We start from the raw sequence: 16,682 nt of genomic DNA, 5'->3' as shown, positions 1-16,682 counted from the left end.
ATCTCCAACTGTTACTTAAAATGAAAAGGAGACACATAAAAACACACCAGGCACGTGGTAACTAAAGGAAGGTCTCTTTGCCTAGAGAACTTAGGTTCTTAGAGATTCCTACCAGCCTTCTGTCACCGTCCTTGAGTGGTGTTCAGGGAGCAGCAACAGGCTCACTGATTTTATGAGCCAGTGTCCACTGTAGAGATTCCTAAGTGCACAAGATTAAATGACCCAGATCTTTCCTCCTCTTCCAAGTCATCGTAGCAGCAGATTTCAAGAAAAAGATAAACTAAGCCAGAAGTGGTTGAAAATGTATTTATTTTTCATCAAATGATCTTTTTCAAGCAATAAATAAAAACAGATGTGTTGACTTTTCTAAAAAACAAAACCAAACAAAATCCCCTAAACTATATACATCCTACAGAAATACAAGCATATCAAATGTAGAAATGACATCACTCTGAAAGGTGGGGCTATTTACAGAAGTTACAAGTATTGCATTGCTCTGTCTTGAAGAAGCCTCTTCCTGGTGTGACTCATAAGCTCTAAGGAAGGACAGGTTGCTCCTGTGCTCCTGGGGGAGGAGGGCTAGTAGCTCCAAAGAGGTGAAACTCTCCATCCTTTTTGATAGACAAGGAGACACTGTATCCAGCTCCCTAACAATGCTCCCCAGATCGGCTGACTTGCAAGGAGCATGAAATGGTGCCACATTCAGGTCACCTGCTCCGTGACATGAGCTCCTGAGAGACACGATCTTGTCCCCTCAGCTGGGCTGGGACTGGCAGTGAGACCATGCTGAGCTGGTGACAAACGCACTGGCTGTGGTTTCTGTGAGACAAGCTAGCTCTAATACCCAGACCCAGCCTCCCACAGCACCTTGCCATCCAGAAAGCAACTTGGTTACACACGGAGAGCGCTTGGGGAGCTTTGAAACATGCTGGTGCGTGGGTCGCTCCTCCAGAAACCTGGGTTTAATTGGTCTGGGGTAGCCTGGTAGCAGGATTTTCAAAGCTCCCCTTCTGATGCTAATGGGCAGCCAAGGTAACCACCACTTTAATATTCATATTACGGGCTTGGGGGACAGCCCCCAATCTAACCGCACCTTCCCCTCACATTGGAATCAACCATCCTGCCTCCCTCTGTCCACCTTCCCAAGGATTTCAAAATTTTTCTCATGACTTCCCAATCTTTTTGAAAACTATCTGGAATCCACCTGGAATGAGCACTCGAGGACAGTGGCCTCAGGAGGGAATGACTGAAGCTGGGAGCTCCTGCCACCGGCTCATGGTGACATCAACTTAATACTGCTCTGTGGAAAGTACTCCCCAAATACCCTTGGGTAACGCAAGATTCCCTCCCAAAGGGAACCGACAGCATTGCTTCGTCTCTACAGAAGACACAATAAAGTCTACTGCCTTCCGCAGCCCACAGCACAGTTGATAATCAGTGAAAGTGACAATGCTTTCTGGCCATTACAAAACTCTCACATCACCAGAAACTACTTCCTGGGAGGCATGTCTACTGAAACCCACTGGCCACTTGAACTGATCCTGTAGTGTCTTCATTAGAGCTTTTCCAAGTCATCAAAGAGGCTTCTGATGGGAGACCAACAACCAAAAACCCCCTTTTCCAATCAAGCCAACTTCCTATTTTATTTCTACCGTTTGGAGACTCCAAGGCTGTTATCAAGTACAAAGAAAATGGCTTTATAAATAGCAGTTTGACATTGTGCGAAAAGACTTGAATTAGCAGGGACGACAGCCTGGGGCTGGTCCTGAGCTCCAACGGGACACGTGGCTGGAATCCAGTCTGGGAAAGCAGGATACATGGGTTTTGGCGATATATAGTCATTCTAGAAAAAGTGAATCTGTTCCAAGCTACTTTCCCTTCTCACTCTAGAAGCGCGTCTTCTCAGAACTATCTGCTCTTAAAACCCATAGCTTTTCAACTGCAGAACCCATTTGGCCTCATTCATCACAAAATATGAAGCAACTTCCGGGGATCAAGGAAAAGGTGGGAACACCCAACTGTGCTGTCTCTAAATAGTTCCAATGACCAGGGACGGCTGCCCGTCCATGCCTCACTCCTAACTAGTCAGCCAAGCAGCTCCTGGGGAAGGAGGAGCCCCAGGCTTTCCTAAAACCAGGAAGTGAGAACTATGGCATCACCCAGACAGGACTTGACAAAGGCAGGATGACTGATGCCAACACAGGTTCATGTTTATGGAAGGAAATGGAATGAACCAGGTCCTGTCTGGTGTGCCAGGATGAGAAAGAGCATTCCAACACTTCTGACATTGAGGCTGCAAGTTATTTATGGCTCAGCAAGACTGTTCATTTAAATTTACTCTCTCAAAGGGCTAATACAAACAAAACAAAACGCTCTCATTTCTAGACAAATTTGCAATTACCTCTAATCTGGCACTCCATAACAACACTGTTCCACAATGTTACAAATGAAATAACACATAGTTTGTTCCCTTCACCCTCCCCCCAAGCCCAACCCACCAACATCCTTCTTCCTCCAAAAGCCATTCCTCCATTTGGAAAGACCCCTTAATACGGCATTATCCCAAGAAAGGATTCTAAAATGGCTCCCGAGTACCCATGATGCCCGTCACAGAAGTCCAGCAGCCAGCTCCCCAGCAAAGAGTCTCCCCTGACCCCTCACTCAAGCTCTCTTCCATTCTAGACTTCAAGGACACCTGAAATGTCGTGTACACTCCCCTTTTTATTCAAAAGACGGGCTTCAAAAATATTCACCTAAACCAAGAATTTGAAGAACACAAGAATTTATTGGTGTACTTCATTCCAAGTACACCCCCTGAAATCAAAAACTCCAATTTAGGCAAAAGAGACAAGATGGTGCTTCCACTTACGAAAGGATTCATTTTGGGTCTGTCTCTAGTTAGCTGGTTTCCCCAATGGCCTTGCCAATGATTCCCTGTAGGAAAATCTGAATTGCACCCAATTTTTCAGGAGCACCTAAAATGATATGGCATTTATCACAGATGCTATATAAGTCCTCAGGCAGGTCTATGCAGAAAATGCTCCCACCGCCAAACTGAGTTATTGACCATCAGGGAGAAAAGGTTGTGTTGTTGTGGTTTAACATCACTTCAGTGGTCCAGGTAGCCAGCAACCAGCTTTGAACGTAAAAAGTAGTCCCTTCCTTCCTTCCTTCTCCCATCCCACCCTGCCTGCTTCTCAGTGGCAACAAGTACAAGCTGAGCTAGCGAACGGGGCCATAACCTCCGAGGTCCCGCCGCCTGCCTTCCTAACCGCTTTGACATGAGCACGCTTTGTGCTGCATTCGACATCAACATAAATATATTCTACAGTCACTGTCACTAGACTCCTCGTACTTACATACTCTGAGAAAATGCTTAATAAATACTTTTATTATTACGCATAATTATTCACTTGTTGGTGACCTGGAAAGGAAAACCATGTCCTAACATTTCTTTTTTTAAAAACTCCTGTAACTTAACGGCAACAACAAAAAAAGGGCCAAGCACACGGAACCAGGCACTTCTGGCAAACTTGTTTTCTTCTTGTCCCTTTCCCTAACCCCCACCCCGCCACCCCCTTAGTAAAACTGGATGGGCACATTTTGCCAGGACCTGTGGGTTTCATAACTTCAAGCCTTGCTGCTTAAAAAATGAGGTAAGAAATTCCTATCTGAAAAGTAAAACTGACACACAAACCAAACCAAGGTCTTCCCTGCCCGCGGAGGCAGCCGTTATTGCTCTAAGTTGGAGGGGGGCTGTTTGTTTGCTTTGAATATGTATTTGAAGTCCTTATTGCCATTCTGGTGGCCCGGTGGTCGGCCGAGGAGAAATGGATGGGAAGGGGCTTGGTCGCCGGCCCCCAACTGGTCAGTCTGACTCGCTGCCCGCCCGCGGCCCCCCACCCCTTGCTGAAGGCGCCTGGTTTGGGGGTGCTCCGAGCAGCCCTAACAGGTGGGAGAGGTGGTGATGGGGCTGTGCAGGTAGGGCAAGCTGCTGGGGGCCGCGTGAACGCCCACCGACACCGGGAAGCTGAAGACGAACTGCGACGTGGGCGTGGGGGTGGCCTTGCCCCGCTCCCGCAGGGGCCCCGACGGACTGGCGGCCTCCACCGCGCAGGACGTGGCCAGCACCTGCGACTCGAACTGCAGCAGCTGCCCCATGAAGCTGAAGTTGGGCGAGATGATGCTCCGCCGCTGCTTGACGAACTCGAAGGCCTCCTCCAGCCTCACCCGCTTCTTCATCATCAGGTAGGCCAGGCAGATGGTGGCCGAGCGCGAGATGCCCGCCTGGCAGTGCACCAGCACGCGCCCGCGGCACTCCTTCACCGCATCTGGGGGACAGGGCGTCCCGTCAGTGCCCGCCTCCCGCCGCCGACCCGATCCTGCCCCCAAACGCCAGGGCAGGTGCGTAAGCCGGCCGTGGGGCGGCGGAAGGAGGGGACCGGGATTGGAGGAATAATGGGCAGAGGAGGGGTGGAAAGAAACCTATGGGGAAGGGACTGGAGAATTCCACCTCAGAAGGGGTGTGTCGGAGACTTAAGGAAACCCATGCAATGCACTACACTTGGTGAAAACGCGTGCTAAATCCAGTGAGATCCCAGCATACACTCAAGGACTTCCATTTGCACCATCTTTGTCTTTCTCCCCATCCCCTAAGCCTTATCTAGACATCTCGAGACAAGCACGGAAAAGGTGATTGGCTCTATCGGCCAACAGCCCTGGCGTAGGACCCAGTCTTCCTATTCCCGCACAACACACCGCCCACCAGGCCAGCCGTCCTACTGAGCGAGGAGGAACCGGGTACAGCCGGGTCCCGACCTCCTACGTCCCTCCTTCAGCACCAGTTACAAGGGCTCCCTGTCTCCCGCCCAGCAGCCTGGGCCCCAGCGCCCAGCCAGGGCCGGCCTACCGATGTACTCGATGGCTTCCATGAACCAGGAGCTGATGTCGGCTTTGTGGTTGTCTTCCACCGGGATGCACTTGTACTGATAGTGGCCTTCAAAGTGGTTTGGGCAGTCGGAGGAGACGTTCAACAGGGCCGTGATCCCCAGGGCGTCCAGCATGTCTCTCCGAGCAGCATGATAGGCACTGCCAAGGTAGAGGAAGGGGAGGATCTCCACAGGACCGCCCTACACAGAGAGGGGAAACAAAGACCCCCAACATCACGCGTAAGGCAAGCAGCTTAGGACAGGGACAGGTGGGCCGTCACAGGCCCTGGGGAGAATGCCTGTGGACACAGCCCTTCCAGGTTTCCTCTTCACCTGCTGGGGTTTCTGGAGGGAACGATGGGCTCAGTGGGACTCGCGCCTTTACACTGCACTCTGCCAGGGACAGAGAAGCCAGGACAGGGAACGCCTTGCTCAGGCAGCCCACCCCCCGGTGAAACATGGATGGCAGACACAGGCCATTTGCTGCACCACTTGTCTGTAGCACTAAGAGTTTCCAGCTGCCAGTCACCAGGCTGTCTGTTGTGTGGGTCAGGGCCTTCCTTGGTTGGGTGGGTCTTCACTTAGTACATGGAAAACATGCCATGTCGGTCTCACAGACAAGAGGAGGGATCTTGGCAAAATTAGGTAAGCTGGGCTTAATGACAACTTTCTGAGTCAGATCAACCAGTGATCTGGGATTTGGGGAGCAGGGTTGTCAGAGCCCATAAATTCACCCCTTCTGTCTAAATAAAGGGCTAAAAGGGGTGAGCTTGTAAGAAATGGGGTGGCCTCAGCTGGTTTTCTTGGAGGAGGGTTGGCTCACCATTTATGTCCATTTAGCATTTACAATTGGCTCGCAATGGGGACAGCCTGACTGTTCTGGACCTGGGGGTTGGGGTCCACAGGCCACGCCTCAAAGAAGGGTATTCTCTCAGCTTCCTACAGGAAGGTCATACACGTCTAGTTTCAGCAGGTCTCCTAGTTTGTCTGCACATAACTCTAGAGGTTAATCAGGGAGTTATGTCTAAGTGGGGATAATAAGTAAGAGAGGGAAGGAGAAGGGCTCCAAAGAATAAACAGAATTTATTCCTAACCTGCCATCCGTCCCAGCCCAGTATCAGGATTCACTACCTTCCCCCCACACTGCGGCACTGCATCCAAAGCCTCCAACAAGCAGAACTCTGACGAGAAGCACCCCCACACACCTGGTCATGCAGTGGGGTTCCACAGGAGCTGCAGCCCAGGTCCAGAGACTCCACAGTGCTGGGGGGCACCACGGGTGGGATGGCTGCCAGCGCCTTGGTTTTGGAACAGAATTCCGGGTACTCCGAGGAAAACCTCTCATAGCCACCTTTAAAAGAGAAAGAAGTTCAGATTAATAGGGTCACTAAGCCAGCAGGAAACCAGAAAGAGCTTGAATCCTACCCGACTGAGAAGAGCTGTTGAGAAGCAAGGGCTGGCTGGACCTACATTGGCCACTGGGTGGCGCTGTGGGCCCAGATAGACTGGCTACAGACCCTTTGACAGAGATGCAGTCTACATTGGGCCAGGATTGCACTCTGAAGCCAGGAAAGAAAGCTTTATGCCCAAGACTTTGGTTTGGGACGCAGATACACAGAGGAAGATGCACAGGGTATGCAGAAGGGACTATTTCACGAGGAGTCCCTTAGGGTGATGACAAGGCACGAAAGAGGGAATGGCCACTGTGGGTCTGCATGAGCACTAAGCAGCCTATAGCCAGTTGGGCCCTGGGACCTGCAAAGATGTCTGTCATCCCAACATCAGCCCTTCCTTTGGAGAGGTTCTCCAATGTGAGAGAGAAGAAAAAAATTACCCTGGCACCAGCCCTTCTGGATCTCAGCAACGGAACAGATGCCAATTGCACAGCCTCGAGAACAGCTGTTCCATCAACAAGGGGCCAAAATGAGAGGAAATGGACTTAAATCTAAATAAATCCCTCTTGCTACACACAGGTTTGGGGCAAGGGAGGATTTCCTGACCTGAGAGTGCTAAGCCCTGGAATGGTTATCTGTGGGATCATCTTCCGGGGAACGAGGAGGCCTTTTAAGGAAAAAGAGGTAAACTTATCTGGAATAAGGTCAGTGCCAAGCAGAAAGGCACTGGCTGGACAGAGGCGGGCAGAGGAACACTTGGAGAAGAGAAATGCCCAGCCTGTATCTCTGATTTTCTTGTGATCTCTGGGATTTTGCTCTGCGCGTAATCTACGGTCAGTGTTTGGCCCTGCTTGTATTTTTACTTTGCAGTTTCTGTGGGACCAAAGATGGATTATAAGTTAATTTGGTCGGTGAAGATGTCAAAACTTCCAGTTGTAAGTCCTGGGGATGTAATGAATGTACAGCATTGTGACTATAGTTAACAATACCATCACGTTTGAAAGTCGCTAAGCGAGTAGATCTTAAAAGTTCTCATCACAAGGAAAAAAAAATTTTTTTTAGGCAGGTACAGAGACAGCTGTTAACTAGACTTATTGTGATCATTTTGCAATATATACAAATATCGAATCACGTTGTACACCTCAAACTAATATAATGCTATATGTCAATTATACCTAAATGTTTTAAAAACCCACAAACTTACTTAAAAATGCTTCATTCATTCACTCATGCATTCAGCAGGGCCTATATGTCTAACAGACCCATTCAAGTGGGTCGCGTATGTAGCTGGCACCTTTAAATCTTTATGACTAAGCGATATGGTGCCACTGTTCCCTATGATGTTCACAGTAACCTTCCAGACATGTGATGGTTAGTCAATTTCTTGCCTAGCATCCTAACCCTAGAGACTGCTTCGCAGAGGAAGGGAAGTGATTCTTTGCCACATTATAGGCTGGCAGAAACAGGGCACACATTTCTTCCTCTCTGAGGGGAGGCTTCTCTGTTCCCCTCCACTCCCTCCCTTACCAGGATATAAATGGCTCTCTCTCTGGTCACAGGCCTCTGCTCCTGCTGAGTCACAATGACCAGCCGTCCTGGATGGAAAACCTGCTGAGGGCCCCACACTGCCAGCTGCAGATGTGCTGGTGGCCTCAGTGGTCTCTCATCCCAGGAGCACCCCTCCCTCCTATTATCACCTCATATGTCCCCTCTGTCCTTATAAAGCTGCAGACATTACTTCCCCAAATTCAGTAAATAGAGTGGGGGGAAGAGCCAGCAAACGTCTTTTGCTTAAGTCCTCTGGGATGGGAAACTTTGTAAATGCTCCCCTTTGGAGGAAGTGGAAGGGGAAATGGACCAATCAACAAACTGTTGTTGGAACCTACATGAAAAGCCATCACGTGTTACTTTGTATACTTCTATAGGACTTGAAATTTTCAAAATAGAATGACCCTTGTGTTTATTACATGAGCTATTAAAAGACATTTTTCCCCCCAAAGAACTGAAAGGTATGGGGTGGTGCCCTCCAAAAGCTCATCACCTAGACAGGCAGAAGAGCAGAACACCCCTAAAGTTAATGGTGGCATCACAGGAATAGTGGCCAGGCTCCAAGGTCAGAGGAAGATCACCCCTGAGGAGAGAGGGGGAGGAGCCACCCAGTGGTTGAAAAAATGTTCTTCCCATTGCTGAGAAGGTGCAGGACAGTTTACCAGACTGAAGTTCTGGAAAGGACACAGCCTTTGCAGTCAGATTCACGGGTCTAGGTTGAATCAGCTGTGCCACCTGGAGCCACCACTGAACCTCTCTGAACCTCTTCCTCATCTGTAAAATGTGATGAAACATCCAAGCCTGGAGTCCTTCGAGGACTGATTGGAACAGCCAGTCCTCAGCTCCTGGCCACCGATAGACACATAATGAAGGTTTCCTTTGGGGGCATCCACTAAGGATACTCCAGCACTATTGGCAACTTTCCGGGCCACCTTATCCTCCTGGGCTTTACTGATTTTTTCCAGTGGAGTCTTGAGACCTGGTAGTTAAGACAGTGGACAGGCAGGTACCACACTTCCTGAGCTCTATGACCCCTTCCCAGTCAGGGACAGCCGCTAGCTACTCTCCCGCTCCATCATCAATCAACCAGGAGACACAGCAGAGCACCTGCCGGCCGATGACCCCAGGGGTGTGGCAGGCAGGGGCACAGGTGGCCCAGTGTGCAGGACCGAGGTGACCCCGAGGCCAGACCAGGCCCAAGGGGGCTATTCGTCGTCTCCCCTCAAGCTGCTCATAAGAGGACAGAGAGATAGCAATGGTTGGGAAAAGACATCATTGGAATGGAACAGAAAAATGATTACTGAAAAGTCAGTTCCCACTGGCAGGCCTTTGAAAAACAATCACAAAGGAGCTAAAGTGAGGAAGCAAATCTGCCCAAGGGACAGGAGCATTGGAAGGGTAGAATCTGTGACGGTGGCAGAGATGGAGGGGGTTCTCCGTCCTACGCTGTCGCTTTTGGGGATCTGTGGCTGGTTGTTACAAGGAGCATTGCAAAAGGAGGGCCTCCTGGGGGACCAGTGGCTGCACTTGGGCCAGGATCTCCAATGAGCAGAACATACCTGATCGGCCAGGATCATGCAGGCGAGTAGTACACTCGGACGGGTACAAGCTAGGAACCACCCAAGTCACCCCACAAGGCCACACTGCAGGAAGTTGTGTCTGGGTACTGGATCCGTATTAATAAAAATGATAGGCACCCTTAAGAGGAAATGCTCACTATGTACCAGGCTCTTTCCATACATGTGTTTAACCAGCAGCCCTTGAGGAAGGTGTGACTGGCCCCAATTTCACAGTAGAGGAAACAGGTACGGGGCAGCCCCCAGTTATAGGCACAGCAACCATTCGGCCCACTGGCCTCAAAGGCTCAGGAAACCACCCTGCTACTTGCCCATCTCTGCCTTCCTAGTGGTCCTTCTCTAGGGGGTTTCATCACGTGAAGACAGAATTTTCATGCAAAACCTCTAAACAGGGCACTGCTGACATTTCACCAAACTGCTTCTTTCCAGTGCTTTTTGAACTACAAGTTATCATTAAGGAACTGTGGCCAGCATTTTTATTTAATGAAATAGAATAGAAACTACTAGAATGCTTTGCATCTAAAGAGGGTACACTTTCATGCATCTCCAGTTTCAGGTATGTCTGTATCCCTGTACTGGGTCATGATGGAAATTAAAATGAATTCTTACTGTAGGTGGAAATCCAAAGACTGCTCCCAGACTCCTCAGTGCCTCCCCTTCCCATCCCTAAATCTGTGCAAATGCCAGCGCCGCAGCAGCCCTTTTAGTAAGAGCTAGATTTTAGGTCACCATGTTTTATCCAAAACTCAGGAGAGGGAAAGCTTATTCCAACCAGATACCATGGGGCTGGGTTCCGTCCTGTGCCTCCTGCAGGTGTGGAAGGAGAACAAGGGCACAGATTGGGGGTGCCAGTGGGAGCTTAAGCAAGCACATTCTCTCCTCACCCCCGTTTTTCCACCCTCAAAATGGAAGAATTTCAGACTACATCATCTCTAAATTCTAACATTCCATGATCCTAAATGTCCACAACCTACTTTTTTGCAAACTACAATTGGACAGCAGGTAACCAAGATCTGCATTTCTATCTTCTGAATATAATTTCGTAACAGATGCTAATGAATTCCACCTGTTTTTTCCTACGCCCTATGGAGTATCATCCTATAAAAGATATTCTGATGTTGACCCGTTTTTCCCATGTTTTTATTTAATATGCTTTGTAGTCTTCAAGCTCTCCTTTTCTCATCTTCAGTTTAAATCTTGAGAGTTGAGGGGGTAAACTCCACTCTTCTGTGTCTCACATGCACTCACACAGCAAGGTACTTACTTTTCGCAATTTACTAAAAATGATGACCCGTTGGCCACACGCCCTGGTGCCGGCCTCCCGGCCACACAGGGCCAGGTGGTATGTGTGTGGAAGTGCTTCCGAAAAGGCAGCCTGATGTGGGGCTGGTCCTATCACCGTAATGGGACCATTCACGTGGGTCTGTCATGGGGAAGACTTAGGTGGTGATGACAGCCATCGATCTTAATGGGACAGCTGCTTTTTTCCCATAACACTCAGAATATCACCCATTCACAGTCAGGGCTCATGGCCTCGCTCTTATCAATACAAGCAAATGTTGACCAGCAAGAAAGTCGGGTCATCTGAAGGTCATTTGGGTTTGAGACCTTACCTTGAGGTGGGTGTTGACTCAGTAAGCACCCTACTAAATGCGGAGCAGTATTTAAAATTTACTTAAGTAGGCTTCTCACCCTGGGACTCCACACACAGACCTGGCCGTCCGGGGCCAGCTGGCTGACAACTAATGCCACACTTGGCTGGATCTGGTTTGCAGTCCCTCCCCGTCTTTCTGTGCTATCGGCTACATTCAGCAAGCTGGCTTCCGTTCCAGAGGGAACTTTTCTTCCTGTCCAACTTCCTCTTTGTCAGGCAGGAACTGCCTCCCAGTAAGGAAACCGGCTATCTGGTTTCAGATGTTCTGATTTTTTTGAAGAAATGTCTTGGTTCCTTTAAAAGGCTACCTTTTGTCCCTCCCTGAGTTTCTATGCAGCCCACCTCTCCCATAAGCACTGCCCACAAGCCCAAGGAAGCTGTGATGGGCTTAATAACGATCAGGTTTTCATCCTCGATTTACATCGACACCCTGTCTTTGGTTCCTTTTGTGGGTTGGAAGCATCCAGGTCAAATGATGCAATGAGTTTGTTTCATTCCTTGTACTTCTGTAATGAATTACAGCAGGAGTTAGAAATTACCTTTAAGGCCTACCTTTTTTTTTTTTAATTCTAACAATCCTTGGCAGTAGTGGACATTTTGTCATATTTGCAAAGAGGCAAGCCAGTCCCTTTGGGTGGAAGAGGTGAGCACCGCAGAATCCCCCAGGGGCTATGCTGTTTGGTGCCACTGAGCTCCTGGGGAAGTAGGACAGACTGGACCAATGGGGAGAGAGAGACAAGACAGACGAGAGTCCCCAGAGTTCCCTGGGCTGCTAGTTGGGCCCCATCACCTCTACCCACACCATTCATTATTGGCCTTAGTGCTGTTTCCTACATAAAGTGTGCCATCGGTCTATATGGTCCGCTGGATACATGACCCAACCTGGAGGGAGAAACTGGACTATCTATCTAGTGGATCCTTCCAATTCTCAAAACAGCTCCAGGACAGCTTTTCAATCAGAACTTGGAAAACAACTGACAATGGTCATGAGCTGAGGTGAATTTCAGATAGGAGGAAACTAAGATAATCGTTCTATACCTGAAATTTTCTGAGTAACAAACTGATTTGCCATTGGGAATGTGGGAGGTAAAGAATGACTTCTCTTAGGATAAGAAAATGGTCTTTTTGTTTTTCTTTCATGACCAAGGGGGTATAAAACCCTAATCTGAGGACTTATAAAGAGGAAAGGAATTTCAAAGGAGATATGCACTGTAATAAAATCTGAAAAGCTGAAAAATATAAACTATCCCAAAAAATGCCTTACCAGATTTTAAATAAAATGAGCTTTAAAAAACAAGTTTAACCCAATGGGGCTCTTTTCCTAACAAAAAGACCAGAAAAATGCAGTGATGCAATTTTGCTTTAAAAAAAAGTATCCATTTTGCTAAAAGCAAAATTATTGCTTTTAGCAAACCTGGCTTAGTATTAGGACACATAAAAGCTAGGCAGCAGTTTATTAGCGTTAAGTAAAACTATCTTGACAATGAATTCTTGCCTGTGGTATTAGTTATTAAATACCTACAATGAGTAACCAACTGCCCTTCAAAGTGACAGAAGTAGAAAAATCAAATTTTTAAACACAATTAATTGGTAGAATTAGCTTTTGGCCAGGAAGGATAAAATAACTTCTGAAAATACCCTGCTGTTTTTACTGTCCCCCCAAGATGGCAGACACTACCAACTGACTTAATGTCTGACCATTTTTACTCCTCACCCAGCCCCACACTAGACACACAGACAAGCCCATTAGTTGCAAAATGAAATGAACAACTCCGGTGGGAACCAAACTACCCAACTTCTAATCAATTCAGGCATTTACTGAAGATAATCTAAGGGTTTTTTCTTCCTGTGTTTTCCAATGTTTCCCTTTAGTTTCCTGTCCCCTCCCACAAACCCACATTGCCTCCCTTCCACTGGCTTCTCCACATGCAGGAGGCTTTGGTTTCCTCCCCCAGCCGGCACCTTCCTGCATCTGTGTGGCAGCAGACACTGCCCAATTTCTTTCCTTCTTTACTAGGGAAGTCTTTTCCATTAGAAGGCAAAGAAAAGGAAGAGAACTGTGTTCGGACGGCCAGTGTTTAGCACATATATGAAAATAAGCTCAGTTAAACAGACTATGAGCCAGTTAACTTCAAAGATGTTCTACCAGCACTACAGAACAAGCTGCCACCTCTGTTAATATCAGGCAGCTGCTTCCAAAGGCAGGCTCCCTTTGCTCATGAAGACCCAGCTGACCCTCTCCTGGCTACTTCCTGAAGAAACAAATTCAACCTGAGGCCCAGGCCCACTCTCCATCTCAGAGGATATAGAGTTTGAGATCCTTAGGGTCTGAGTCGGATGACAGGAGGCAGTGCAGGCCTCCAGAGGCAACAGCCCTTAGAACACTGCTTTTCCGCTGGCCACGCTGGCCAGCAGCCAGGGGACTGTCATTTTACCCAGAGGCTCCTGTCCTACCCAGTCTTTACATCAGCATTTGACTCGTGCAGAGCGGCTGGCCCACGGAGCGGCTCTTGGAATCGATCAGGCTCAGGGCTCTTCCGAGCCAGAATCTGGGGGACCAGGACGGTGCCGCTAACCGGTAGAAAGAAACCTTAAAAATATACTTCCCTCTAAGGTAGCGGGGGCCTAGTGTCTGCCCCCCGGAAGCCTAAGGTTCCCGAGCTGCCGCTCTAAGGCGGTCCCCTCAGGATTTCTTCCAGGAAGAACAAAACAAAATAAACCCAGACTGCACGTGGGTCTGCCCTCCCTCGGGAAAGGTCCTGGGTTCAGAGGCCCACAGGGGAAGGAGCGCGCTGGGGTTTTAAATCAGGAGGGACCCCAGGGCAGCGCGGCACGGAGAACACCCACTGAAAGGGACTTCGTCCCAAAGCAATTTCTCTATCGTTCCCTCCAGCTCCAGGCAAGGGAGGGCAAGGCGTGCTCAACTGCCAAGACCCCACACTGGCGATCTAACCAGGACCTGGAGACGGGAGAACGCGGGACCTGCGCCCGCCACAGTGCTCCAGGGCACAACTCCGCACCAGGGTAAGCGAGGCCGATGGGTCCTTCCGGTACAAGCCCCTTCCTGGCACTTCCTCTTAAACAGCTTTTAGTACTGGGCTCCATCGGAGATGCAAAATGCAGTCTCACAGAGAAGGAAAAATCAGCAAAATCGCCTTAGTAGTTCAACCACAGGTCAACAGCAGCATTTCCCCAGCAGCTGACAGGTCAAAGGGCCAGGAAACAACTGCCGAGAACAAAGCCCCCCGCTATTCACCAGGACAAGCCCGGCTCCTCTGCACTGAGCAGTCCTGTTATGGTTTTTGGAAGGGGCGGTGAGGAGAGGTTTCCGCCCCTCTTCCCTCCACCATCTCCCTTCCTCCGGGATGAACAGGTCCGGAGAGAGAAAGAAAGGAGGGAGGGGGCGAAGGGCGCCCTCAGGGCGGCTCTTTGAAGACCGGACTGGGAAACGTCTCTCGGTTTTGGAGGCGAGGACTCGATGGCGAAAGAATGCGCGGAATGCGGCGGCGGGAGGCAGGGGCGCAGCGCGGCCAGGGGCGCCCCTACCCCACGCGCCTGCGACTCCCTCTACACTAGGGCTGCAGAGGACCGCTGCCCGACCCGGCCTGCAGGTGCCGCGGGCGCACCTTCCCTTCAGTTACTGGGACAGCACTTGGTCCCTTCTGGGTTTCTGACTTCCAGGTTTCACAACACTTCCCCTCCCCGAAGTTTCACCAGGGTTCTCTTAAATCAAGTACGCGCCGCCCTCTGTTTGTCGAGAATCGTGTCTGAACAAAAGATCGTTCTTCGTTGCCAGAATTTAGGAGGCACCGTCCCGCCTTGCGTTCCCCAAATACTCACACCTCCCGCCTCCCGCGCCCTGAGCCTGGGTCTAGCCACCGGCAGAAGTTGGCCACCTTCCGGGCGGAGCTTGGAGTTTGGCAGAACAGGAGATACAGATCGCTCCACACAATGTCCGCAGCCCGATCTTCCCTGTGCCTTTCCGAAGGGATGGTTTCCAATCGAACCAGCACTCACTTTCACCCCCTTCCCCATCTCTGGGGTTCTCGAAGTCGTGCAGAGCCCTGGCACGCCAAACCAACAGGCCTAACCTGTCCCCACGCGCACAGTGGACTTGGGAGCACTTCCTGGACTGAAAAGTGGGCAACACCGAAGAGGCTCTTAGCTCGCGAGGCCAGACCGTTAGTGAGTGTAAACAAATACAGAAGAGCCAAGAATGGTGAGGAACTGCAGGTGACGGAGAGAACGCACCCTCGCTGTCGGGAGGACTTCGGAAGCTCGCACTTGCACGCAAACGCACAAAATCCTTACAAACCCGTGCACACCGACACGCACAAAGTAGTGCGCGGGAATCCCCGCCGCCAAGATTCCCCCCAGACACTTCTTCCCCTGCCCACTAAGACGCAGGCCGCCAAACCCCTCTAAACCTCCCCACAGTTCGCGTCCCGGCGCCCGCGTTTACCTTTCAGCAGGCAGATGTCGGTGCGCTCGGCGTTGCGACGTAGCGCCTGTACTACCAGCGACACGGTGCTGTCTTCGCGGAGGCTCTCCGCACGCGGGCTGCGTTCATCGTAGACGATGACCGCCGAGTAGAGGCCGGAGCGCAGGCGGGCGCGCACCTCCTCCTCAGCAGGCAGGATCTGCTCCAGGCTCACGGAGCCCTTGGCCCGCCGCCGCACGATGGTGTTGCAACGCACGTTGACCGAGCCTCGGATGTAGCCCGCGCTGTGCGCCAGGAACGGTCTGCAGTCCAGCAGCAGGCACTTGCCGGCGCTCAGCAGCCCCAGGGCGCCGTGACTGCCGCTGCCGCCCGCGCCGCCGCCGTTCTCGTCCCGGTTCATCAGCCTTTTGAGCACACTGCAGTCCATCTCCCGCAGCTCCTCCACCGTCACCATGGTCGCCGGGAACCGCGGCTGCTGGGCACGCGAGGAGGCGAAGGACAACCGATCAGCTGGGCTGCAGGAAAGTGCGGGCGAGGGCTAAGGGAGGGCACGTGCAGAAGTGGCAGCAAACTTGGCCCCCAGGGTCTCTCCCCGACGACCCTCTTCTCCCCAGTCCCCTTCCTCCTGCAGTCTCGCAGTCACATAGTAGTCCTAGCGGCCTCGGGAGCAAGACAGTACCGCGCGCGGTGCGAGGGGGAGTCGGCGGTGGAGGGGGCTGTGTTTACGGCAAAGGGCCAAGGGTTCCCTTCTGATGTGGCCTCTTTGTATTTGGCCCGTTGTGCAGCTCCTGACGGCACCGGCGTTACGGCTCCGCTGCCGTTCCCCACAAGAAGCCGGAGCTCGGCTCACTACCCAAGCCGGAGTTTCCTCCTCCGCTTAGAGATTTATTAACGCTCCTCTGCTCCCTCCCGGGAGGGGGCAGATTCAGTACTACCTTATGAGGCCCCGCCTCTTTCCATTCGGGACCTCGCGCCTCCCGCCCCCCTCGCCTGCTCCCCGCCCCATCCCTGCTCCTTCCTCCCAGTGGGCCCCTCCTCCTCCCACCCCCTACCCGGCGCGTGAATGGAGTGCCAGCCGCTCGCTCCCAGTCACGGGAACGAGACGTCACAAAGAGCGGAGTAAACAGGGAGCTAGGCGCT

The 16,682-nt window shown here is 51.0% G+C and overlaps 1 protein-coding gene across 1 annotated transcript; it reads right to left on the bottom strand.

Annotated features, from left to right (window-relative positions):
- Window positions 1–292: 292 nt before the first annotated feature.
- DUSP4 (dual specificity phosphatase 4) lies at window positions 293–16,438 on the bottom strand. The gene is made up of 4 exons (XM_019750552.2): window positions 15,564–16,438; window positions 6,134–6,279; window positions 4,910–5,129; window positions 293–4,331 (listed from the first exon to the last, which is right to left on the bottom strand). Exons 1-4 carry the CDS (start codon window positions 15,994–15,996, stop codon window positions 3,946–3,948), a joined length of 1,185 nt encoding a protein of 394 aa, XP_019606111.1. The 5' UTR covers window positions 15,997–16,438; the 3' UTR covers window positions 293–3,945.
- Window positions 16,439–16,682: the final 244 nt, after the last annotated feature.

This window comes from Rhinolophus sinicus, linkage group LG04, assembly GCF_036562045.2.
Source record: "Rhinolophus sinicus isolate RSC01 linkage group LG04, ASM3656204v1, whole genome shotgun sequence".
Taxonomy (NCBI): domain Eukaryota; kingdom Metazoa; phylum Chordata; class Mammalia; order Chiroptera; family Rhinolophidae; genus Rhinolophus; species Rhinolophus sinicus.
This window is presented reverse-complemented; position numbering and strand designations above follow the sequence as displayed.

Excerpts from the sequence above, each read along its gene's own strand:
- DUSP4 (XM_019750552.2), bottom strand. The coding sequence starts at position 15,996 with ATGGTGACGGTGGAGGAGCTGCGGGAGATGGACTGCAGTGTGCTCAAA. Across the intron at positions 6,280-15,563 it reads CGACATCTGCCTGCTGAAAG|GTGGCTATGAGAGGTTTTCC; the intron begins GTAAACGCGGGC and ends TCTCTTTTAAAG. Across the intron at positions 5,130-6,133 it reads GAACCCCACTGCATGACCAG|GGCGGTCCTGTGGAGATCCT; the intron begins GTGTGTGGGGGT and ends CTCTCTGTGTAG.